This window comes from Mustela erminea, chromosome 17 (assembly GCF_009829155.1).
Source record: "Mustela erminea isolate mMusErm1 chromosome 17, mMusErm1.Pri, whole genome shotgun sequence".
Lineage (NCBI taxonomy): Eukaryota > Metazoa > Chordata > Mammalia > Carnivora > Mustelidae > Mustela > Mustela erminea.
Window position 1 is genome coordinate 2,921,840 of NC_045630.1, and position 25,727 is coordinate 2,947,566.

Sequence of the window (25,727 nt, forward strand, 5' to 3'; positions counted from 1 at the left end):
TTATAAGTAAAAAATGCACTCAAAGCATTTGGTTTCATTAGAAGAAAAAAAATTATCTCTAGACTAAATTGTTTTCATGCCACTGAACAAAGCCCTTAAAAACAAGATCTAAAAAGATCAAATGATCTCCAAATACTTTAAATGTTCATCAGAATGAAGCTCAAGACTCCTCCCAAGAATACAAAGATTCCAGCACTCCCCAAGTTTACACTCACGGTGTCTGACATCCAGTAGAAATTGCTGGGTATGCAAAGAAGCAGACTAAAACCCATAATGAGGAGAAAAATTCATCAAAACTGACCCAGATGATAGAATTAGTAGACAGGGACATTAAAACAATTATTGTAATATATTCCATTTATTGAGGGAGTCAGAGAAAAAAATGAGCGTGTGAAGTAGGGATACAGGAGAATTTCTAAAAGACTTCAACTAAGCCTCTGGAGATGAAAACTGCAGTGTCTGAGAGGAAGGACACTCCAGCAGAGATCAACAATACAATTTTAAAGAGAGCCAGAGGAAAACAGACATTTCATTCAGAGGAGCAAAGGTAAAGATGACAGCAGATTGCTCATCCAAAACAACAAAAGCCATAGGCAATTGTGCAGCCTCCCAATGTACTGAAAGAAAAAAAAAAAGTTAATCTGGAATTCGTCAGTCAGCAAAAATTCTTTTAAAAACAAAAGTGAGGGGCGTCTGGGTGGCTCAGTTGGTTAAGCGACTGCCTTCGGCTCAGGTCATGATCCCAGGGTCCTGGGATCGAGTCCCACATCGGGCTCCTTGCTCAGCAGGGAGCCTGTTTCACCCTCTGCCTCTGCCTGCCTCTCTGTCTGCCTGTGCTCACTCTCTCTGACAAATAAATAAATGAAATCTTAAAAAAAATTAAAAAATAAAAACAAAAGTGAAATAAAGACATGTTTAGATATTCAAGAGCTACTAGAATTCATCATCAGCAGATCTGCACTATAAGAAATACTACAGGAAATCCTTCTGGAAAAAAAAATCCAGGTAAAAATCTGGATGTACATAAAGGATTTACGAATAATGGGGTACAACTATGTAGGTAAATACTGAAATTCTCTTCTCATTATTTAAATCTTTTAAAATAATGATCACCTGTTGAAGGCAAAAAATAATCACCATGTCAAAGCTAAATATATAACAATAGCTTAGAGGATTGAGAGAGGAAATACAACCACAGTTCCAGGTTTTTGCACAGAGTCATGAAATATCCCTTAAAGGTCAGTTGTGAAAAGCTAAAGATGTATAATATAAACCTTAAAGCAGCCTCTTAGATAGATAATGTAGCAAAGAGTTACATATAATAAACCAAAATGGAGATGTAATGTTCTAAGTACTTTAAAAGAAGACAAAAAGGGGGCACCTGGGTGGCTTCGTGGGTTGAGTGACCAACTCTTGATTTCAGCTCAGGTCATGATCTCAGGGTCATGAGATCGAGCCCCATGTTGGGCTCCATGCTGAGCGCTACATCTGCTTACGATTCTCTCCCTCTCCCTCTGCCGCTCCCCCAAACTACACTCCCAGCTTTTTCTCTCTCTTTCTCAGAAGAAGAAGAAAAGGGAGAAGAGGAAGAAGAGGGAGAAGAAAGAGAAGGAGACGAAGGGGGAGGAGGGGGAGGAGGGGGAGGAGGAGAGAACGACAAGACAAGACAAAGAAAAAAAAATAGAAGGACAGGAAAAATAGGAAACAGTGAAGACTTAAAGCCGTCTAGAGTAATTGTAAATATTCTGAATACCTCCAATGAAAAGGCAGAGATTATCAGACTGGACAAAAACAAGGCTCAGCTCTATGCTGCCTGTGAGACATCCACTTTAAATGCAGAGCCACAAAGACAATAAAGGTTAAAAGTTGGAAAATAATATAACATAGTAATGTTAGTCAAGAGGAAACTAGAGTGGCTAAGTCAATATCAAAAAACATATATAAAAATATACATGTGCTATATATATTTCAGAGCAAAGAATGCATCCAGGGAAAAAGAGGGTAATTTCATAATGATAAAGGTGTCCATTAACTAATAAGACATAACAATCCTAAATACATATGTCCTTATAAAAATTAAAAATCAAAATACATTAAACAAAGATAGAACTGGAGTGGATCTAGGATTACAATCAGAGAATTCAGTATCCCGCTTTCAATAATTCATGATGACACAGAAAAGTGTTAAGGATATAGTCTTGAACCAACTTGACCTAACTGACATTTATAGCACACTCCACAGATAGTGGAAAAATGAACATTCTCAAGGAAAAACAAAATTTGCCAGAAGAGACCATATTCAAGCCATAAATCAAGTCTTAAGAAAGCAAAATGTCCTTAATTCATACAAAATATATTCTCTGACCAAAATGGAATTAAATTAGAAATAAAAAACAGAAAGGGATCTGGAAAATTCAAAATATTTGGAAACCGGGTCATCCACTTCTAAATAACCCATAAGTCAGATAAAGAAATAAAAATGGAAATTGAAAGTATTTTGAGCAAAATGAAAATATAATACCCATAAAGAAAACTCCAAATTGAAATGATTAGCAAACACTTAAAGGAAGAAACTGTACCAATCCTATTCAAACTCTGACCGAAATGTGAGAAGGACTGAATTCTTGCCAACTCGTTCAGTGAGGACAGCAAAATTCTGGTACCAAAAGCACATAAAGACATTATAAGAAAAACAAAAACAAAACAAAACTACAGACCAGTGTTCCTTCAGAAAACAGGAGCAGAAATTTATAAATAGACGCACATATGTATGGTCAAATGCTTTTTGAAACAAGCTGAAAGGCAGTTAAGTGAAGAAAGAGAAAACATCAGTAAATATAGGGTTGAAAAAATTGGTTAAATACATGCAAAAGAAAAGAAATTTGATATGTATCTTTTACATAATGCAAAAGTTGATTCAAAATGGACCCATAAGATGAAATGTAAAATCTAAAACTGTGAAACTAAAAGAAGTTCACGTACCTTGAATTAGGCAAAGATTTTCTTTTTCCTTTTTTTTTTTTTTTTTTGAGATGGGGCGGAGGAGAGCGCAGTGGGGAGGGTGAGAAGGAGAGGGAAAGAGAGAATCCTCACCCATCTCAGGGCTCGATCTCAGGACTCTGAGGTCATGACCCGAGCCAAAATCGAGAGCCAGATGCTTAACTGACTGAGCCACCGAGGTGCCCCAAGGACTTCTTAAATACAACACCAAAAGCATGACCTATAAATTTGAAAAATGAAAAATTAATCCGTTCTAATCTTCGAAAGACACTGTTAAGAGATAAGCCGTACACTGGGAGAAGATATTTGCAAGTTACATATCTGAGAAAATGCACACTCAAACGCAGTAAGAAAACAGAAACAAATTAAAGTATAGTAACTTTGAATTTGAATTATTTGAATCATTTCACCAAAGAACCACAGATGGCAAGGGCACACACCGAAAGATGCTCAACATTTGGTCATAAAAGACATGTAACTTAAAAACCGCAATGAAATCCCACTCCATACCCATTAGGATGTCTCAGATTGACACGCTGACCGTCCCATACGTTATTAAAGATGTGAAGCCGCCGAAACGCTCACACTTTGCTACAGGGAGTGTGAAATGGTACAACAATTTTGGAAAATAATTTGGCAGTATCCTAAAAAGATAACACACACATACCAAACGATCCAGTCATCCCATCACTTAGGCCTTACCTAAGCGGAGTGAAAGCAGGTATCCACACCAAGACTTGTGCACAAATGTTGACAGCACCTTCATCTGGAAAAGCCAAAAACTGGAAACAACCCAGATGTCTACCAGTCGGCAAATGGATTAGCAGACACGGGGTGGTACTCCCCAGTAAAACAGGAAAGAAGTCTTGATCCAGACAACTTGGATGAATCACAAAATACTCTTGCTGAGTGAAAAATGCCAGATCGTGGAAGAGTACATGCTCTGTGAATCCATTTTTTATAAAATTAGAAGACAGAAAACATGAACTGGACAGCCGCTAACAGAAAGCAGATCTGTGGTTGCCTTTGGATCGTGGTGGACACAGGCAGCAGGTGTGCTGGAGGGAATGAATATGGTTGTGGGCTTTTTAAAAATTTTTTGCATTTATTTATTTTTTACTGCAGTAATATTTTCACTGGTATATACATATATTAAAAACTTAAAATTGTACATTTTAAGTAAACTGTAGGTCAGTAAAATCTCTACAGAGCTGTCAGCAAACCAGTGAAATCACTGAAACTCCCCTTCTCCGGGACTGAAAGCATGGACCTGAAGTCGTCACAGAGAGCTTCTGGCTCTGCTGCGCGGCCACTTCCTAGGCCCCTCGAAAAACACCTCCAAGTCCGCTCTCACACCAATACACACTCCAACTTAGCCACAGCTTCTCCATTGCACTGGGTGATGCATTTTTTTTTTTTAAAGATTTTATTTATTTATTTGACAGAGAGAAATCACAAGCAGATGGAGAGGCAGGCAGAGAGAGAGGAAGGGAAGCAGGCTCCCTGCTGAGCAGAGAGCCCGATGCGGGACTCGATCCCAGGACCCTGAGATCATGACCTGAGCCGAAGGCAGCGGCTTAACCCACTGAGCCACCCAGGCGCCCTGGGTGATGCATTTGATGGCCTAAATGTATTCAATATGTGCGCAACCGCTTAAAATTGTCTGTGTCCTGCATGTGTACTTCACAGAGACCTCATGTGAACATTTATGGACCCTGGATCAGTGCTGTCCTAACATTTGATGGGATGAAAGTATTAGCAGGGAGTTGAATGTTCGGAATACTTTAGATCTCCAGAATTGGGAAGGAAGGAGAAACTGGAAATAGCAATGTCATAGAAAGAACGGATGATCACGTAAAAACCTTAAACTCTTTTCCTAATACAGCGGGTACTGAAAGAAAAAGATCCACCGTGTGTGAGAAGTCCGGCGATCACTGCCTCCTGAATACTCCCTCTGATATGGAATTCCTACCTAACGTCTTGCAACGGGACAAAACTAAAATTACCCAGGTAACTCGCCCCCGCCCACTTGATCCTATGACTTTTATTTCATGTGTATTATTACATTGAGTGGCAACTTATTTCAACAGTTTACATTTTTAATTAATGTTTTCCATGTTTTTAAAGTTCGGCGAAGCCCAGAGTAAGTAACCTGTAGACTCTTTGGCTTCCCAATTTTCATCTCTATGAATAAGAACGATGCTTGTTATTCCTGAATACAGCAATTAATATTATTTTATGTAATCCTTAAAGAATGCAAATGAGAGAAGTGTTTTCTAGTTTCATAGTTCTTTTTGTTTGGTCATTAAATATACACTAAAGATGGGGAACTTCTGGTTATTTAGTAGACTTAATGGAGTCACCAGTTAACAGGCTTTGTAGTAGTATTATGTTTCACTCAACAAACATCAAAATAACCTGCTTTAGGTTTTATTTTTTTAAAAAGTGTTAAAAAAATTTCTAAGTTGAAGTGATAAACTTCAGTGCCAAGTAGATAGTTTCTGCCTTGACCCTCCCTTACTTCCTTCAAAGTCCGTGGGCTTCTCCATCTGCCTGAGAGGTCACCCTGCTCTGCCGCCTAGGTTGGGCAGCAGCCTAGGCTGTCCCTAGGTGGGCTTCTAGCCACACGTGTCAAGCTAACAGCTCAGCAAAGCTGCTGGGGAAGTCCTTCAGGCGAGTTCATCTCTTGACGGGGGGAGAGTCTTATAGCTCCTCCTAAAACGGGGTACACAAAGCAGTGACTTCTCCTCCCATGGCTGAAAGAAACAGAACTGTGGGAGGCTGAGGAGCTGTGGAAGCGATACATCTTACCTAATATGGTCAGAAATACTGCACAGATATCTTAAATATGTGTTTGCGTGATGGTGCATGTTTCCAAAATCAAGCATTATTCTTATTCAGTTCACCTCAAAGATCATGAGACTGGTTGACTATGGAATGGTCCATTTGCAAGAAGAAACCAAGCATCTCTATAGGTTTACTTGAAAATTCTTCTACTTCTACTCCAGTACCCTGGAACTGGGCTCCTGAGCACCACGATGGGGCAGGGAGTGGAGGACTGGCGCCTCCTCAGATCCCCTTCCTAGCTACTACCCATTTCAGGTTGTGTTTTGTCTTTTCTGAGCATAAGGTTCTTCAGATTCAGAAATCCTGGGTTTGTGGGGAGGGTGCCCCGGATCCTTGCACTCATGACCTCGTCTTTGGGTCCCACTTGTGACACCAAAGCAGGCCAGTTGTGGCCCTGTGGGCAAGAGCAGGAGCTGGAAAACCCTGAGGCGGGGGCGTTCAGCGGCGGATCGGAACAGCTGGACCGAGAGAATCGGAGGTTGTAACAATGGGATCAAGAAGACTATGGCCAAAGAAAAGTCCCAAGGAGGCAAATAGAACGATACGCACCAAGGTTTTCAGCCAAGAGAGCTATAAACAAGACACCATGAAAAGGGAGGATCAAATTTAAAAAAAAGCAGTTTACCGATTTAGAAGCCATTCTTTTATAGAGTGGCAAGTTATAAGAGAGGACATTGTCTTCTGAAGGAGCCACAAAGGAAAAAAACTAAAATTAATAAGATATTTGTAAAGAGAGGTTCTTCACAGATGTTTGGTTTATTTTTTTTAACAAATTTTGCATCAAACACAGAGAAACAGATGATAAATTATGGAATATCAAGTTAATAGAATATCATGCAGCCATTACAATGATTCAGCATCAAGAATAACATGGTATCAGAGTAAGAAACAAGGGGTACCTGGGTGACTCAGTCAGTTAAGCCTCTGGCTTTGGCTCAGGTCATGATCCCAGGGTCCTGGGGTCGAGCCCTGCATAGGGCTCCCTGCTCAGCAGCGAGTCTTCTTCTCCCTCATCTTCTCCCTCTGCCCTGCTCATGCTTTCTCTCTCCCTCTCTCTCTCTCGCTCACTCTCTCAAATAAATCAATGAAATGTTTAAAAAAAAAGAGTAAGAAATTGGAGAGATATAATGATTTCTAAAGAATCCAGCTGGTCCTGGGATTGGTATATTTCTAAAGAGTTACATGTAGATCACATTTTATAGGGAGTCCTGTCGTTTGATGTAGTCTACTGTCATACGTGGACCTTCACATGACAGAAAGTTCTAGCATGAGTTCTTATTTTCACTAGAAATTGCTCCTTCTACAACTCTTAAATAGACACTAAAATAATTTCATTGAATAAACAAATAGAGAGTTAAAAGAGAATATTCCTCCATTTCGATATTTTTTTAATTCAACAAATCATATAATGAAATCTGGCTTTCTTAAAGAAGGGCAAAATATTTGCGACACTCAGTCCATCTCACCAAACCTTAGTGACCCTCCTTTAGCTTTCTTCCATAGCATTCCAAGGATACCACCCCTCACCCCTCTGCCCAGTAGGGGGGAGACTGGGGTCCCCCATTTTTACTCAAACCTCAAGTTTGTCCTACTGACCAAAAAGAGCTATGCTCCATCCTTTTAAGAGGGATACAGATAAGCTTTCCCTGGCAAGACTGGTTACCTTCTGTACTTGGGAAATGTGTGTGTGTGTGTGTGTGTGTGTGTGTGTGTGTGTGTGTAATATATGCAATATATATACATATATTTGTGTACATGAAAGGAAAAAATGTGCTTCATCAATCTTTCTTAACTGAGAGATCCATTGACTTAACTAGATAAAAGTATTTTAGTCACTTTAAAAATCAGAAGGAAATAAATAAGTATAATTCCACTTGAATTATAGTCATCTCAATAGCAATACAGTTGTAAAATTCAATTTTTAACATTTTTGAATGGTAGAAGAGGGCCACAATAGCAAAAATGCCTATGGCCTACAAGAATCACTTGGCCCTACCTGGCCTGGGGGCTTCCTCCAGGATGACTGAATTCGGTTGTCTTTCTTACTTAATGGTAGGTAAGGCGTGAGGTCATGGCTCTCCTTTTTGGTTTCAGAGTGTAGGATTGACCCTGCTGCCATCCTTGCTGACTGACTTTGTGTGGAGTCTCCTCATGAGACTCTCTTCACCTAATAACATAATCGCATTCAGGGCATCCACCATGCTGAAGTTGACCTTGGAATACCACGCACATAAGGTCACCATGGTAAGAGCCTCAACAGTGAGTAGAGAAACACAGATTTTATTCTCTAAAGTGCTCTTGTTGCCTCTCTTATATGCCTAAACTTCTTTTCCTGTGTGTTTCTTGCTATTGTTCATTATGTTAGTAATCCGAGGAGGCTTTTTGTGTGTGTGAAGTATTTCAAGCCCGCAGACTAATTTAGAAAATAATGTCATGAGTGTTTACCTACCCATCATACCAAATCGTAATATCTTGCCAACATCTGCATCAGTTTTTTTTTAAGTATACATTAAAAACAGTAAATTCATACATATATAATTGAAATCCTCTGTGTAACCACTAAGGAAAGTTTTCAAGGACCCTCAGCTCGCTGCAGAACCAGCTGCACAATTTGTGGGGGCAAGTGCAAATGAATGTGAGGCTTCCTGTTCAAAACAGAGGGGGAGAAGTGTCTTTAGATATACAAACATATGAAGAGTTTTTTGCCTTTCCTCCACAGTCTCTTTCACTCCCAATTTGTCATGGCATTTCTATTTTCTATTTAATGTCTTTCTAAGTTAAAAAGAAAAAAAAAAAGGAAAACCCAAATTTTTAAATAGCACAGACTTTAACATCTTTTTATTGTGCGATGCCAGTGATAGATGTAAATATAACAGCTTTTAGCTCAAGAAAATAATGCAGTTCACACTTCATAGCTCACACGGGACTGTGTGCTCAGGTCACGATCTGGGGCTTGGGAGAGCCAGACTCGCAGAGCTCCTCTCGGTGTGAAGACAGCTTGAGATTTTTCCCCTCCCGCCCGCGCGGCTCCTCCTCCTGCTCCTATGCGCTCTCTCTGTAAAACTAACTAAATAAAATACTTTAAAAATAAAATAAAATCAGTTATAATGGAAAATTGTGCACAGTTAAAATTAGCCCTGAAAAATCCCTAAATTGCACATTTCGTATGTGGGCTTACAATCTCTAAGCAAATCTAACACGGCAAATCTTGAGAATTAAAGCAGACCGTGATTGCTGTCCTGAGTGCACAGTAACATCGCTGCCTTGTTCTGGGTCATGCTACAAGGAAAGGGGGTGAGAAGAGCTCTAAACTCATCGTTCAAAGGTCTGTGGAGAAGAGCAGTGTTCAGCGTCCCCCATTTCATGTTCACCTTGGAGCCTATGCAGCATGAGGAATGTCCTGCACTTTTAACACTTTGCTTATTCATTCATTTATTTTCTACTTATTGCTCGGAGCAGGGGTTCTGCACAGGTAACTGACTGTGTATGGACAACTGCAGTGAGATGTAAATTATGTCGACCAACATTTCAGCTTCTGATCTCTAAGGAATATTTTCAAAACAAAAAGCGAAGTTATCTTGTTGGGTGAAACCTGATGTTGAATAAACAGCCATTAATTTGAGACAAATTTCAGGTCTAGCTCGTAATCTCCTTCTTCAAGAATTAATAAAAAGGGGAAAAAATAAAACCGATGTAGGGCCTATGAATAGAATTTGCAGCATTATGTGACTCAGTGTTTACCGTTCTGGGCCATTCTTTGAACACACAGTTCATCCATTCCCTATGTAAATTCATGTCTTCTTTAATTGTCAGAAAGGTTTTCTGAAGTATACAGTTCCATTGTTATTTTGTTCCATTATTTTGACTTCCTTCTTAAAGGACTTGAATTATACATTTTTTTTTCTGTTTGTTTATTTTTGCTTTGGGGGTGTTTTAAATTATTTTTGTTAACATATGATGTATTATTTGCCCCAAGGGTACAGGTCTGTGAATCGTCAGGCTTATATACTTCACAGCGCTCACCATATTACATACCTTCCCCAATGTCCATAACCCAACCACCTTCTCCATACTCCCCTCCCCCCAGCAACCCTCAGGTTGTTTTGTGAGATTAAGTGTCTCTTATGGTTTATCTCCCTCCCAATCCCATCTTGTTTCATTTTTTCTTTCCCTACCTCCCAAACCCCACACCCTGCCTCTCAAATTCCTCATATCAGAGAGATCAAATGATAATTGTCTTTCTCTGATTGACTTGTTTCGCTCAGCATAATACCCTCTAGTTCCATCCATGTTGTTGCAAATGGCAAGATTTCATTTCTTTTGATGGCTGCATAGTATTCCATTGTGTATATATACACCACGTCTTCTTTATCCATTCATCTGTGGGTGGACATCTAGGTTCTTTCCATAGTTTGGCTATTGCGGACATTGCTGCTATAAACATTCGGGTACACATGCCCCTTCAGATCACTACGTTTGTATCTTTAGGGTAAATACCCAGTAGTGCGATTGCTGGGTCATAGGGCAGCTCTATTTTCAACCTTTTGAGGAAACTCCATGTTGTTTTTTATACATTTTTTCTATACTGAGCTTATATATCTTAAATAAGGAAGTCTACCTTTCCCCAAATAAACTTTAAAAAATGGGTATTTTCCCACTATCAATAAATGCATCGGCTTATTTCTCATCCCAATAAATGTTTTACATTGTGTAGTCACACACATAAATATGCTTCCCTCTAGTGCTTATTTGTGCATTAATTGCTATCTTGGCCATTCTGAGAAGGACTGAATTCTTACATCCAAGAAATGCCTCGCTTTAGAGGTGGCCATGGAAAAAGAGGCGCTTGCTGACCTATTGAATTGCTTTTCCAGGTGTCTAAGATTGTGGACACCATCTATAAGCAGTTGTGTGAGAATCCTTCTCATGTCATGAAGCACACAATGCTGCGGGTCGTCACCCTGTTAACACGCACCTCACCGAAGAAGGTTGTCTTCCAACTGATGGATTACCCAGTCCCAGCAGACAAGTAAGTCTCCCTCACCCCTTCTACGGGGGTTTGTTCATAGCCTCCAGAATCCGACAGAGCTGGCAAGTCAGGCCTGGCTGCTTCTTTTTTTTTTTTTTTTTTTTGAAAAAGAATATCTGTTTTTGCTTTGCCTACAATGACCATAAAATGTAAAAAGGATCATGGGCTTTGTTCCTATTCTCATACAATACCTACCCACGGTCAACACCATCAACAAATGGTCGTTGTCACTGTTGTTTATCTGAGACTTTAAATTGTGTTCTGCTGCCTAACCCATAGGAACCAACCTCTCCTCCCAGTGATGATGGGTTTTTCCCCACAAGTGATTACATTTATAGGGCTTTTTCCCCCCCTCGTTTATGATGAACAGATGTAAGGTACTTCCACCCACCAAAGAAGTAATGAAACATTAAAAGTAGCTGTTCCTTAGCTATTTATCTGAAATTCGTGATTGAGGATCACTACAGTGCGGGCCAGTGGAACAGTATGAGCCTCACTCACAGCAGAAGAGAGTAGTAAATGACATCACCTCATTCCTAACATCTGCACCTTGAGAAGGAAAGTAATACTTCTTTACTACTAACCATACACAAGGGAGGAAGTTACATTATGGAAAGGATTCAGGCTTCGAAACAAATGGGTCTGAATTCCTTCCTAGCCACATAAATTTCTAAACTCCTTGATCCTCAATTCATCTGTGAGATGAGAAAAATTCTTTATCTATACAGCAATTTTATGGGTTAGATGAGTTAACATCCATGAAAGGGCATCAAAGTCCACAAAATGCTAAACCAATTATACGACTGACTTCCCCCCGCCCCCAACTGAAATCTTATATTTATTTGGGAGGCTCATAAGTACAAAGTATATTACTGCTGAGAAGACGCCTGGAAATTAAAAATCTTCATAAGACTCAGTGTCTTCTCATTCAGGAAGTAAGAAGCCACTGTATGCAATATATTACCAGCCTTCAAACATTTTGTTGAGAAGGAATAGCCCAACATTGATAAAAGTTGCCAGTGCCTCCATATGAACTATAAGAAATGAGGAGGTACAGAGAGAAAGCATAATTAGAGTTAGGTGAATTTGATTAAAATGGTCACCAGCAGATCTTGTGCACTAGTAGGTGAGGCTTGAGGTAGAAAGGACTAGGATTTGGAGCTGAGCTAAATCAGAGAAAAAGAGAGAATGTCTGGTCACCTGGAAGGTATGATCTAGAGGCAAGGGAACGATACGGGGCATATGAGACTGGATGTCCATGTGGTTCTAAGCAAAGTTCTAAAGCTGAGCCCAGAAGGCAGGACCAGTGGAATAATGGGTTCTAAAAAGCTGGTATGTCTGTGCTCTGTAGGACCAGGCCGCCTTCTCTTCATTAGGAACCTAAATGCAGAGAGACGATAAAATGAGGTTCAGAGCCCAGCATGAATTGATAAGGGATCAGGAATATGCCCACACAGAGGTGTGTAGCAGTTTTTAAGATAAGCAATAATAAAAAGTAATCTTGAATGGCCAGGTATGTAGAAAGGACCTAGGGGACTGGGAGTTGAGAAGCCAGGGTTCTAGTGCGTGACACCTGTGTCGCTAATTAAATGTGTGACATTTCACAAAAGGGCCCACTCCTCTGAGCTCAATTTAAGTTTCCTTTTCTGGGGCACCTGGGTGGCTCAGTGGGTTGAAGCCTCTGCCTTCGGCTCAGGTTATGATCCCAGGGTCCTGGGATCAAGCCCCACATCGGGCTCTCTGCTCAGCGGGAAGCCTGCTTCTCTCTCTCTCTGCCTGCCTCTCTGCCTACTTGTGATCTCTGTCAAATAAATAAAATTTTTAAAAAATAAAATAAAATAATTCCCTTTTCTAATTTTTAAATTTATATAGGGTTTTTTTTTTTGCTTAGTATTTCTGTTTATTTGGTTTTTTTAAAGTAGATATATTTATTTATATTAATTTGTATTTTTATACCAGTTTTTAAATATTCCATTATTCCTGCATAAACAGGATCACAAGGTGAGGGAACCAGAGCATGGAATGGAGAAAGCTTATCAGTTCTTGGCATTGACCTGGACAGACATTTAGATGTGCTAGGAAGTGAACCTGCAGACTGTGTTTTCTGTTAGTATCTCACTGAAACCCTTCCTGTGTTTTCAAGGACAAGAGATTAATGGGATCATTTGGAAATGAGCATATCCATTTGGTTTCGACTTGTCCGCGATTTCTCTGCTAGAAAACATGTAAACCCAAAACTTTTCCTGATTCGTGACGCAGTATTACGCAGGAAATGGACAGCCTTATTCTCACGGTGGTGGGGGCGGGGCGGGGCTGTGTTTGCAGCACGTTGATCCTGATGTGGCACGCGGCGGGTTCCGAGTCGAGCGTGGCCCCTCACGTGCTGAAGACAATCTTGCTGATCCTGAAAGGCAAGCCTGGGGAAATGCAGGATAGCCTCAAGGAAAGAAGGCGGTTCTCTCTTGATACCACTAATATGATGCCTGTAGCGGTAAGTGACGCCAGGACGGCTGCTTCGTCCTGGTTTTTCCCTGAGCATGAAAAGCCCGGTCTGCCCACGGGCTCCGTCACTCCGGGACACTGTCCTGGTTTCATTCATTCATTCATTCATTCATCCATCCAACATGCACTTATTGAGTGCCTACTATATGCCACACCCTGACCAGGAAGCTTACATTCTGGTAAAAAACATAGGCAACGAACAAAAAAGTGTGTCGAGTGTCAGATGATATTTAGCTGAGAAGAGACATCAGGGGATGCGGGGAAAAGAAAGGGACAGGGTGGGCTTCGGGAGGTCGGTCAGGGGAGGCTGCTCTGTGGAGGCAGCACCCCGTCAGAGCATGAAGGCGCGATCCCTGCAAATGCCCAGGCAGATGATTTCTAGACAGACAGGAGGACGAAAGCTCCACAGTGATGAGCACTGGCCGGGCACGTCAGCGGCTGCGGGGACCCCCAGCGGAGGGAAGGGCGCAGAGGCGGAGGTCGGAGCGCGTGTCAGAGCAACGCCACCCGCAGACCGCACGGACTTCCCGGGCATATGCAGGCCTGATGCCGTCTGGGTCCCGCGTTTACGTCTCCCGGAGTAAAATCGGCCCCGGCGGGAGAAGTTCGCGTCTTGCCGGACGCGGTGGGAGTGGAGCGGGCGGTGCTCCCGAGACGGACGCGGTGGGAGTGGAGCGGGCGGTGCTCCCCAGACGGACGCGGTGGGAGTGGAGCGGGCGGTGCTCCCGAGACGGACGCGGGCGGTGCTCCCCAGACGGACGCGGTGGGAGAGGAGCGAGCGGTGCTCCCCAGACGGACGCGGTGGGAGAGGAGCGGGCGGTGCTCCCGAGACGGACGCGGTGGGAGTGGAGCGGGCGGTGCTCCCCAGACGGACGCGGTGGGAGTGGAGCGGGCGGTGCTCCCCAGACGGACGCGGTGGGAGTGGAGCGGGCGGTGCTCCCCAGACGGACGCGGTGGGAGTGGAGCGGGCGGTGCTCCCCAGACGGACGCGGTGGGAGAGGAGCGGGCGGTGCTCCCGAGACGGACGCGGTGGGAGTGGAGCGGGCGGTGCTCCCCAGACGGACGCGGTGGGAGTGGAGCGGGCGGTGCTCCCCAGACGGACGCGGTGGGAGTGGAGCGGGCGGTGCTCCCCAGACGGACGCGGTGGGAGTGGAGCGGGCGGTGCTCCCCAGACGGACGCGGTGGGAGTGGAGCGGGCGGTGCTCCCCAGACGGACGCGGTGGGAGTGGAGCCGGCGGTGCTCCCGAGACGGACGCGGGCGGTGCTCCCCAGACGGAGGGCGGGCGGTTCTCGGAGGCGGCGGACGCCGTCGCGGGGGTTCGTTGGCCAAATGACCGTCGGTGGCCCCGCCTCGGCCTGTCTCACCGCCTGGCGGTTCAAGCACGGGCGGCCCTGGGGGACCGGGAGGCCCCTCCTTCACGGCCGCAGAGGAGGGGACCCTGCGATGCTGTCGTCCCTGGGAACCACCTCGCTTCCCGCCGCTTTGGCGGCCGAGCGGTCGCGGACGCGCCTCGGGAGCTCCCGGACCACTGGGCTCCGCTCCTGGCTCCGCTCCTGGCTCCGAAGGGCCCTCGCGGCCGCTGCAGGACGACGGACACGCGCGCGCGGGCTTCCTCGGGGGGCGCGGGTCTGTGCGTCCCCCCGCCTCGCTGCGGCCGCCGCGTGGGCGCGGGACGCTGGGTCCTCGACTTCCTGTTCTCCCCTCAGGCCTCGCAGGCCCTGTGCACGCTGCTGCCCGTCGGCTCCTACAGGAAGGCGGTGGCGCAGGTGTTCCCGCAGCTGCTGATGGCCCTCATGCTCCAGCTCTGCTACAGCAGGGACCTGCGGCTGGTGACCGGGAACAGGACGCTGTGAGCTCCGGTTGCGCATCCCCACGCGGCGGGAAGAAGCTGCGGCTGCGGCTGCGGCCTCTCCGCGGTCCCTCGGGTCCACGGGGGCTCCTCGCCGGGCAGGGTTCTCACTTGCTAGTCTTTCCCCGGAAGGGCCGATGCCGTCAGAATCCCCCCGTCCCAGGCGCTCGCCGGGCCCTCCCCAGCGAGTGCAGAGCGCGGGGCTGCTGCGGGGGTCCGGCGGGGCGGCTGCGGGGCGGGCGGGGCAGCTGCGGGGCGGCCCGGCGGGCGGGGGCAGCCGCAGAAGCCCCGGAGCCGCGGCCGCGGTGCTCGCTCTGCCGCCAAGTCTGACCTCCCCGGACCGGCCGCGGGACTAAATAGCGCGCGCCGACGTGCCCTGTGAGCTGGGCAGTGGCTTCGCGGCTGGCGCCGGGCGTGTGGCCTCAGACGGCGACGGTCCTGTCCCATCCGCGAGACCAGCGCTTCCCTCCCCCCGAGACACCCCCTTAGCTCCGCCGCCCTCGGGGGACGTCCGCAGCCACCGCCGGGCACTTGCCCTGGCCAGGGGCGCGCTTCGGCACCGGACAGAGCCCAGAGCACGACCCGCTGCGTTCGGATATTTCAGCCGGTCTCTGGCTCGCGGCGGGCGCACCGCGGTCCCCGGCGGCTGAGAACCGACCTGTTCGCGCTTCGCGCACATTGTCCCATCGTGCAGCACCTTTCGTTCGGCGCCGTCGCGCTAGTAACCCCCCGGGGGGCCCCAGGATCCCAGACGCCGCGGGTTCAGTCGAACCCCAAGCCCCATGTGCTGTCGGTCAGGGAAGAGGACGGCAGCGAGCGCTGTTTTCCTTGGACGCGCCCCTTCCCCAAGCCAGCGTCCTGCCCGGCGCAATGCCAAGGCGGGTCACATGTACTTGGTTCCGTGAAGGCCACTGTCAAGCGGTGACTCTCTTCTTTGGGGCCTTAGCTACGCCCAGGACGCCCTGCGGGTGCTGCTGACCTGCTCCGGGCTGCAGCAGGTGGACGCTGCCCTGAAGAGGAAGAACTGCTGGAGCCGGTTCAGCCACGCGCCCTCCCACCACTACGGGGTCTACCTCGTCGCCAAGTAAGGAAGGGGCTCGGCCGGGCGCGGGGGCTCTACCCGCTTCTCCAGCTCTCTCGGGCTAAGCCGCGCGTGAGCACAGTATCCACTCCAACCGCCCCTCCCCCCAACGATCTCAGTTGCCCTGATTTCTACTTATTCCCTTATTTTAGGGGCTTATTCCTTATTGGTATAGTTTCTCTTTCCGGTTCTCCCACTTGATGATACATACACACATCCCGTTATCCTCGAGGTTCCCCTCTCAGTTATGGAGAACTAGAGGTAAATGTGCCTTTTCTCTTCCTCTGCTGTTAGCGGATCCCAGCTTCGTAGGCATCAGACCGTCATAGATGTGCTCCCACTGTAAAGGGGTTCAGTAAAAATCTGTTCTCAATGAGATGAACAAATTTGGAAAGTACAATGAAGGAGAACTTTTATTTTTCTTGTAATAGAAAAGGTGGTGGGTTTTTCCCCCTAGTTACTGAATAGCAAGTTTCTGATTACAAGGATCAGATTTTCTGATCCAGAATCAAGACTTGGGGGCACCTGGGTGGCTCAGCCAGTTAAGAGTCTGCCTTTGGCTCAGGACATGATCTCAGGGTCATGGATGGAGCCCCACATCCGGCTCTCTGCTCAGCGGGGAGCCTGCTTCTCCCTCTCCCTCTGCCTGCCGCTGTCTACTTGTGATCTCTCCCTCTCTCTCTCTCTCTGTCAAATAAATAAAGTCTTTTAAAAAAAGAATCAAAACTTGACAAGATAATAGACCATTTATAGTTGTTACCAACCCAGAAAGTAGAGTCTGTGTGGTCTCTGGGTCCCTCATGTGTTTCAAGTGGCATTTTATTTACACACAGATTCCAGGAACATATGCGGCCGCTAGTTAAGTGTCACAATATCCTTAGTATCTTTGGATCTTCTTCCTTAAAGTGTGGTCCTTAGACCAGCAGCAACAGTACCCCCTAGAAGTTTAAGATAGAAGGCAGAAAAGAATCTCGTAGCCCACTCCATTCTCAATGAATCAAAATCTGCACTTTAGCAAGATTCCTGGGTAATTTGTATATTTATTTATTTTTTTTTTTTTAAAGATTTTATTTATGTATATTTATTAAAGATCAAGAAGCACTGGTTTAAAATGCCAACCTGGAGTCCTGAAGTGAAACCCGTCACATCCACTTTCACGGTCCTGCCACATCTGGTCCAGGCCAGCGTGTCAGGACAACTGTGAGCCTGGCCACTGCCCAGAAGGGCTTTTGTGAATCAGGACCCACCGCTTCTCCAGAGGAAAGCAGGGTAGCCCCAGACTGTCTTCTTCATTACATCACTCAAAGGAAAGACTTGGTCTAAAACCTTGACGGTGACCTATTCCACCATCCTGGATTGCCAAGACATTGATTTTGCACTATTTTCTGTCCTTTCGGTCAGGCAGGAGCCTGTTGTGGTGCAGGACCCCTGCTGTGGGGCTCAGCGGGGGAGAGACGGGAAAGAGGAGTGATGTTAATGAATGAGACACCGTCCGTGATCCAGCCGTCTGTAATTCCCTGGAGTCTGTGTAGAATTCAGGATGGGGTCCATGGATTAGGAGATATTAGAAAATATCTTTCTTTTTCATCTGGGAGGTATAAAATGTGAGAGTAATGCTTCTCTCTTCCTCACATTAGCCATGGCTGATGCAGGAAGCCTCTCCTCTCGTTGCTAACTCGGTGCCTTACTCTCTATGACAGAGCTCTCAGTGAATACAACTTCCCACAGTTTCCAGAGACCTTGCATTACCTCTACAAGCTCTCAGTGGAAGATCCTAGACGGTCAGAAGACAGTATCATCACAGTAATATTCCTCACTGAAGTAAGTCTCATCCGATGACTGCGAACAGCCAGGTTCCCATTCCTTATCCAAACTTAAGTCGACCCTCCAATCTTTTTATCTCCCGCTCTGAATATTAATTCTTACCCAGAGTTAAGACAACGACAGATAACTTTTATCGTGTCTTTCGGAAATGTGGATTTGCACAAACACTAACTGTTTCTGTAGTACCGGTTCACACATCTCTAGAGGCTTGTTAAAGTACATCAAAAACTAGTGAAGTGCTATATGCTGGCTAATGGAACATAATAATTTTTTTTAAACTAAAAATACAGTAGACCAAGGAATATTTAAAGTACACTCAAAGTTTACTTAAAGATAGTAGATGATACCTGAGATCTGAATGATACTTCAGACTGTCTAAAGGGGAAGAAAAAGAAATGGTCCAAATAACTAAGTAAAATGAAACTATAGAATATATTAATATTTATATTATTATTACACCATATATTGTAATGCTATACTAGAGTTGAGAAAATTGAGAAAGTCCTTTTGCTTAGAAAAGGCATGTAGAAAGTTCTATACATTGAAATTCTCTGAGTCAACTATTAATTTTTCCATAGAGGTAAAACATAATAAGGTGCTAACCAAAGGTGTCATGCCAAAGAGTCTCAAAAATCTGACATAATTTCAAGCATCATAGTCAGCAAAACAGGTAATAAACTGTAAAAGACATACCCATACACGACACTACCTACTTCTAAAGTTTCCAGAAAGATACATAATCCGTTTAACTGAACATTGCACTAGAAAATCACTAATGCTGCCAAACTTGCTTTAATCCATTTGAATCTCTCATTATTTTGATTATGTGACTCATTATTTTCATTGTGTCACCCTTTTAAGTATGTTCAGACATTAAGTAGACCTAAATATAACATACATGATTGCTCCCACAAAATGACATATTCAAAAGAAATTTATAAACAACATGAGATTTATATGAGCATTATTAATGTGACAGATGATGTTTAATGAGCCCTAATGGCCTCTCCCATCATGAATGTGGTGCTTACTCCTTTTGGAGGGTGGTAAACCTGTCCTTCTAGGAACCAAGCAATGACGAGTGGCCTCACCATGACGTCATTTGGCCTTTAGTTGTTCTGAGCACACGATCTGTGTGTTTTACCTTAGCTTAGTCTCATTGGCCAGCAGTATTTAACATACCATTTATTTATATGTTATTTCTGATTTTCTACCGACATAAGTAATGAGAGTTTACATCTTCATGCCTAAGTCTTCTTCCTTCCAGGATTTTAGATTACTTCCTTTAGATTACTTCCTTCTAGTAGATTCCATGAATCTGAAAGAAGAAGTAAGGAGTATAAACATTCTCAAGAGTAAGGATTTTTATGGCCAGACTGATTTCCAGCAAGCAGGGTCAACCAGCGCTCCCCATGTGGTTCGCTTACCCCACAGCACTCTTGCCTCTTGATGAGCTTTCCAAGTTGAGACATAAAGGTGATGTCTTGTGGGGGATTTGATTTGTCCTCAATTTTTAAAATTTTAGAAAGGTTGAACATTTCAAAAACATAACTATTCATAAATTAAATTTCCATAATCTGAACAATCTGATCTCTTCTGTGCCCTTTTGCTTATGACAGTCTTAGTGTTTTTCTCAATGAATTCTATGATTCTCTGTCTCTCTCTCTCACACACCCACAGAATTTTGTGAAGGATATTAAATGTGTTATGCATTTGATTATCGAGAATCAGTATCTAGTTGGTTGTTTGCCTTTTATTTTTGCTTATAGAATATGATTTCTTTCATAAAAATTAAGCATTAAAAAATCTACTATGGCCAAAGAGTTGATAAATACTCATGTATAATTTGTTCACTTTATACATTTTTATGTAAATTTTTACATGCAATGTTGTTTCCCATGTTTATACAGTGTTCAAGGTACACCATAGTCTTTCACTAAAACTAAAATTTTCCCTAAATAATTAACTTCTTATCCCAGCATCATGTAATTAATAAACCTTAAATTCACTCCACTGGTGCCACTACCTTTATGAATTCCATTATTAATTTCAGAGACATACAACAGACACACACATTAGGGTCTGCCCTGGGTGACACTGTTAAGGTCCATTCATTTTCTCATTGCTGTGCAAGGATCACACTGGAATTAGGGAAGCTTGCAATTAAATTTTAATGTCTTGCAAAGCAACTTTCTGTCAACTGCCTTTAAAATGTCTTTAGTCTTTCCTATGTATTTATCTTTCAAGTCACACATTAAAATAATTTTGCCAGGTTTAAAATAAAAAAAAACTTTCACTAAAACTATGATTGCAGTTAAATTAAAGCTATGAGCTTCTTGGGAATATTTGGTATTTTTATAATTTTGCTTCTTTTTTTAATTCAATATTTTGTCATATTCATATAAATCTTATATATTAATTTTGGAATTATTAAGTAGTTTATATTATTTTAAACTGTTAGTGCAAATGTGGCCATTTTTGGCTCTTGAACTTATCTTTATTAAATGTGATTTGGGGTATAGATTTTTGTGTTTGTTTTGGATCTTGAGAGAGCCGTCACATCGTATTACAGTAGTTTTAGGTGTACAGCATGCTGATTCGACAACTCTCCACGTTACGCTGTGCTCACGCGCGTAGCCACCATCTGTCACCATGCCACACTCTGACAATACCCTTGCCTGTATTCCCACTGCTGTGCCTTTATTCTCGTGACTTGCTCATTCCATAACCGGAAGCCTGGATCACTCACTCTCCTTCATCTGTTTTGCCCAACCCTCTACCCCTCTTACTTCTGACAACCATCAGTTTTCTGCATTTAGGAATCTGATTCTGCTTTTTGTCTGTTTATTCATTTCTTTTTTTTTTTTTTTTTAGATTTGACATATGAGTGAAAATACAGTATTTGTCTTTCTCCTCTGACTTATTTCACTGGGCATTAGACCCTCTAAGTCCATCCATGTTGTTGCAGGTGGCAAGATCTCATCTATTTATGGCTGAGTAATAGTCCACTATTTATACACATCACATCTTGTTTACCTTTTCATCTCTGCATGGGCACTTGGGCTACTTCCTTAACTTGGCCCTTGTAAATAATGCTGCTATATAGAGGGGTACATGGACTGTTGGTGGGAATGCAAGCTGGTGCAGCCACCCCGGAAACCAGTATGGAGGTTTCTCAAAGAGTTGAAACTAGAGCTGCCCTCTGATCCAGCAACTGCACTACTAAGAATTTACCCTAAAGATACAAATGTAGTGATCCCAAGGGGCACCTGCACCCCAATGTCTATAGCAGCAATGTCCACAATAGCCAAACTATGGAAGGAGCCCAGATGTCCATCGACAGATGAGTGGATAAAGAAGATGTGGTACATAAATACAATGGAATACTATGCAGCCATCAAAAGAAATGAAATCTTGCCATTTACAAAGATATGGATGGAACCGAAGGGTATTATGCTGAGTGAAATAAGTGAATCAGAGAGCGCCTCTTACATGATCTCACTCATATGTGAAATTTAAGAGAGGAAAAAATAAAACTAGACAAAATCAGAGAGGGAGATAAACCATAAGACTCTTAATCTCAGGAGACAAACTGAGGGTTACTGGAGGGGAGGGGGAAGAGGGATGGGGAACAGGGTGATGAGCATGAAGACATGTGGTATCATGAGCATTGGGTATTATATAAGACTGATGAATCACTGATCTCTACCGCTGGAACTAATAATACATTATATGTTAATTAATTGAGTTTAAATTTAAAAAATGAATTCGTGTTTTTGTTTTCTTTGGGTAAATGCCCAGTAGCGGAATTACTGGGTCATAGGGTATTTTTATTTTTAATTTTTTGAGGAACCTCCATACTGTTTTCCCAGATATGGCTTTTTCATTCAATTTTCAAGCTCATTATTGTTGGATATTCAGGAAAATTAGTTAAACTGCATTATCTTAAGTTCAGCTACTTTATTATATATAATAATATTTTGGTTAATTCTCTTGGGTTTTCTAGGTATAAGATCCTGATGTGTGAAAAATAAAAATAACATATTGTTATCTCTGGTCAAATTATTTTCATGAATTATGTGTTTTGCCTTGGCCTTTAAAGTTCCATTGGGTGAATAATCTGATCTCTCCTTTGCCTGTTTACCTACTATGATCTTAGTATTTTTCCCAGTGAACTGTATGATTCTCTGTCTCTCTCTCCCTCAGATACACACACACACACACACACACACACACACACACACACACACACATTTGCAAAGGATATCAAGTAACTTATAAACATAGAGCTTTGACTATATACATCCTTAGTGAGATATATCCTAAGGACAAAAAAGAATCTATAAAAAAATACTGACTTTTACTTGGAAGTTTTATGAATATTGTAAGGTGGTGATATAATTTTAAGACTGTGGTATACATTCACACAGCAGAAAGCAAATAAGCAAATAAATATATTAACACTATTGGCACAGAGTTTTTCCAGGTAAGAAAAAGATGAAGCAAACATAAAACCATTAAAAGTTAACATAAACTCAGGGCGCCTGGGTGGCTCAGTGGGTTAAGCTGCTGCCTTCAGCTCAGGTCATGATCTCAGGGTCCTGGGTTTGAGTCCCACATCGGGCTCTCTGCTGAGCAGGGAGCCTGCTTCCCTTCCTCTCTCTCTGCCTGCCTCTCTGCCTACCTCTCCTACTTGTGATTTCTCTCTGTTGAATAAATAAAATCTTTAAAAAAAAAAGTTAACATAAATTCTGTTATGTTAGATTTGAACTGAATACATCAACATTGTCAAAATAAACCCATGACTTTAAAAAAAAAAAAAGAAGAAGAAGAACTCTTAGTTTCAAGTAAAGGCCAAGATGACATGATATTCCAATAACAATGTGTACATTCTAGTACACAGTTCTAATGGTCACCAAATATCATTATTCACTAAAAGGAATCTTGTCTCCTTGAAGAAATGGTTGATTTCAGGGGCAAGAAAAATATAAGATAAGCCTGGGACATCTAGTTTTTCTACAAGCAAAGAAGTGTTCCAAGATAGATACATCATGTCAAAAGGACACAAAAGTCAACTTGAAAGGGCTCCTACTGGCCAAATTTAACATCAAAAGAAGGAGTAACTGCAAATAATTTTAATATGTTGGGAAGAAAATTTAAATGCTTGAGTCCTTGGTGAGACTCAAACCTGGAATGCTAGGAGAGAGAGACAGAGAGACGGATGCCAGCCAGTAAATGTAGAGGCAACGCTAGACGTGGAAAATTACCACTTTGCAAGCCCCAGTGTGATAACTAAATAAAAAAATTACCAATGAATTTTAAAACTTTTAAGTGAAAGATTGTTGGAGAATATTCACAGAGTACCAAATTATCACCCACAGATTAGTTATAGAAAATATGCCTTTCTGTTTTGGTGTGTGATCACTCAGAAAGAGCTAACCTTGATAACATTTGGAAATAACACATCAATAGCCATCAGTCTTCCATTGTTCCTAATCGATTTCAATTATCTAATTTTCTTTGCCTCATGACTGGGACAAAGCCTTTAATATAGAAAAGCTGCCCCAAAACACCCTGGTGCAGGATGGATACAGAGTGTAGCCAATATCCTGTGAAGGTTTTAATCTATTTCACACCCTTTTCTCACTTCTCATTTTATGTTTACTTTTTATATTATATTGGTCACATTGGTTTATTTGAATGCTTTTTTTTCTAGCACAAGGATTAGATTGACTAATTCCACTGTTTTTCTGTTTCCCAATTCCATAACCTCTGCTTCTACCTTTATTATCTTCTTACACTAATTTTCTCTAGCTCAATCTCATTTCTTGTGATATTTCATGTCTCGTAATTTCAGGAAATAAATAATTCATTCGTTTTTAACATATTTTTAAGCAACGTGAAGTTGGGCCTTTCCTTCCAACCACAGGGAAACATTTTATTTTTGTTGTTTTATTGTTTTTGCAGTAATCTTTGTTGTATGTTTGATTTCCTCTATGGTTTATAATTTTGATCCACAAAACAGAGGAGAGGTCTCTTAAATTTTCAAGGGCTTATAGGCTTTTTTCCCACTTAAACTTTCTTCTTGGTTTCTTCTTTTATTATAGACATCATGATTTTTTTAAGGTGCTTTTTAAATGATTTGCTTTAGGGAAGTTACTGGTTTTTTGGATCTGATAATTAGTTTTTGTGAAAGTTGTTTGGAAATTGAGAAGAATATATATCTGCCCTTCCCTCTCACTGTTGGCTCTCTTGTTCTCTATTATTCTGTGTACTTGACCTGTCTTAATAATATTGTAAATTCCTGACCTTTTTTTACTAAACTGTCATTTGTGTTTCTAAGATATTTAAAAATGTGTTTATTTTGGCTGCTAGTTACTAGACGCATAAAACTTCATGGTAATCACATCTTCGTTTTGGGTATTACCTGTTTAAGACTAAAACTCCATAGCCTCGCCTCTGCAGCCCGAGTCTCCTGCCCTGCCTGCCCGCCAGCCTCACTACCCTCCCATCTTCTCATCGCTTCCCATCCCGTAACTCTGGCCTGCCTTCTAGTGTTCAAACACACCCTGCTCATCTACCACAGGGCCTTTCCTTTGCACATGGCTTACCCTCCTGGGGGAGATCTTCTCTAAACAATTTATCTAGATAATGTCAACTCTGCTTTCAAGTCCAAATCTAAATATCTTTTCATTATAACTCAGTCTACAGCTTCACAGTCCAAATTCAGTTCTGCTTTAGATGTTTTCATGGTACCTTATAGCTTTTCTTCCTGGTACTAATCACAATTAGCAACTCTGTTTTCATCAGAATAGTATAATAGTGTGTGTGTGTGTGTGTGTGTGTGTGTGTATAAATATATATATATATTCTATACTATTATATACTTATATAACAGTATAAATAGTATAAAGTTATTATACAGTATCAGTCTCTCTTGCTAGTCTATAAGCCCCACAAGGTCATGGATAGAGACTGTTTTGCTCACCGCCGTGTCCCACTTACTAGCATAATGTCTGGCCCATAGTAGGCACAGCCTCCTAGTACACATAAACACATTCACTGTCAAGGAACTCTCCTACCTAACTATAATCTGGGACAGGGAGGTAATTTAAATTGAGTCACTAAGTTGTCAGCAATGGAGAGAAAAAAAAATGTAATGCATATACTTAAGTCCTAACAACATGGGACTTGGGATGCTGAACCCCATACCATACCATCCAAAATCCACATACAACTTTTGACTCCCCCAAAACCTAACTGCTAATAACACAAACTACTAATAACTACTAATAACACAATCAACACACATTCTGTACGCTGTATGCATTACATACCGTATTCTTACAATAAAGGAAGCTAGAGAAAAGACAATGTTGTTTTAAAAAATCATGAAGAAGAGGAATACATTCACAACATTGTGCCGTAAAAAACCTGTATCTGACCCACACAGTTCAAACCTGTGTTGTTCAAGGGTCAACTGTAGATACGTACAAAAATATATAGGCATGTGTTTCCTACTATGACTGCTTCCTTCTGCTTCCAGAGAACACAGAAACTATGAACACAGAAATATGTGTGGGGATATGTGTAA

General features: G+C 42.7%; 1 protein-coding gene across 4 annotated transcripts in view; it reads left to right on the top strand.

Moving 5' to 3' along the window:
• MROH9 (maestro heat like repeat family member 9) overlaps positions 1 to 25,727 on the top strand; it is a 98,877-nt gene that overhangs the window by 41,217 nt on the left and 31,933 nt on the right. For all 4 annotated transcript variants that reach the window (XR_004279981.1, XM_032317469.1, XM_032317467.1 and 1 more), the window contains 7 exons: positions 4,886 to 5,010; positions 7,942 to 8,091; positions 10,722 to 10,876; positions 13,202 to 13,367; positions 15,086 to 15,228; positions 16,175 to 16,312; positions 18,010 to 18,130. Coding sequence is in view for 3 of the 4 variants with exons in the window: in XM_032317469.1 (XP_032173360.1) it covers positions 4,886 to 5,010; positions 7,942 to 8,091; positions 10,722 to 10,876; positions 13,202 to 13,367; positions 15,086 to 15,228; positions 16,175 to 16,312; positions 18,010 to 18,130 (998 nt within the window). In the remaining variant the exon portion in view is untranslated. The remainder of the gene's footprint in view (positions 1 to 4,885; positions 5,011 to 7,941; positions 8,092 to 10,721; positions 10,877 to 13,201; positions 13,368 to 15,085; positions 15,229 to 16,174; positions 16,313 to 18,009; positions 18,131 to 25,727) is intronic.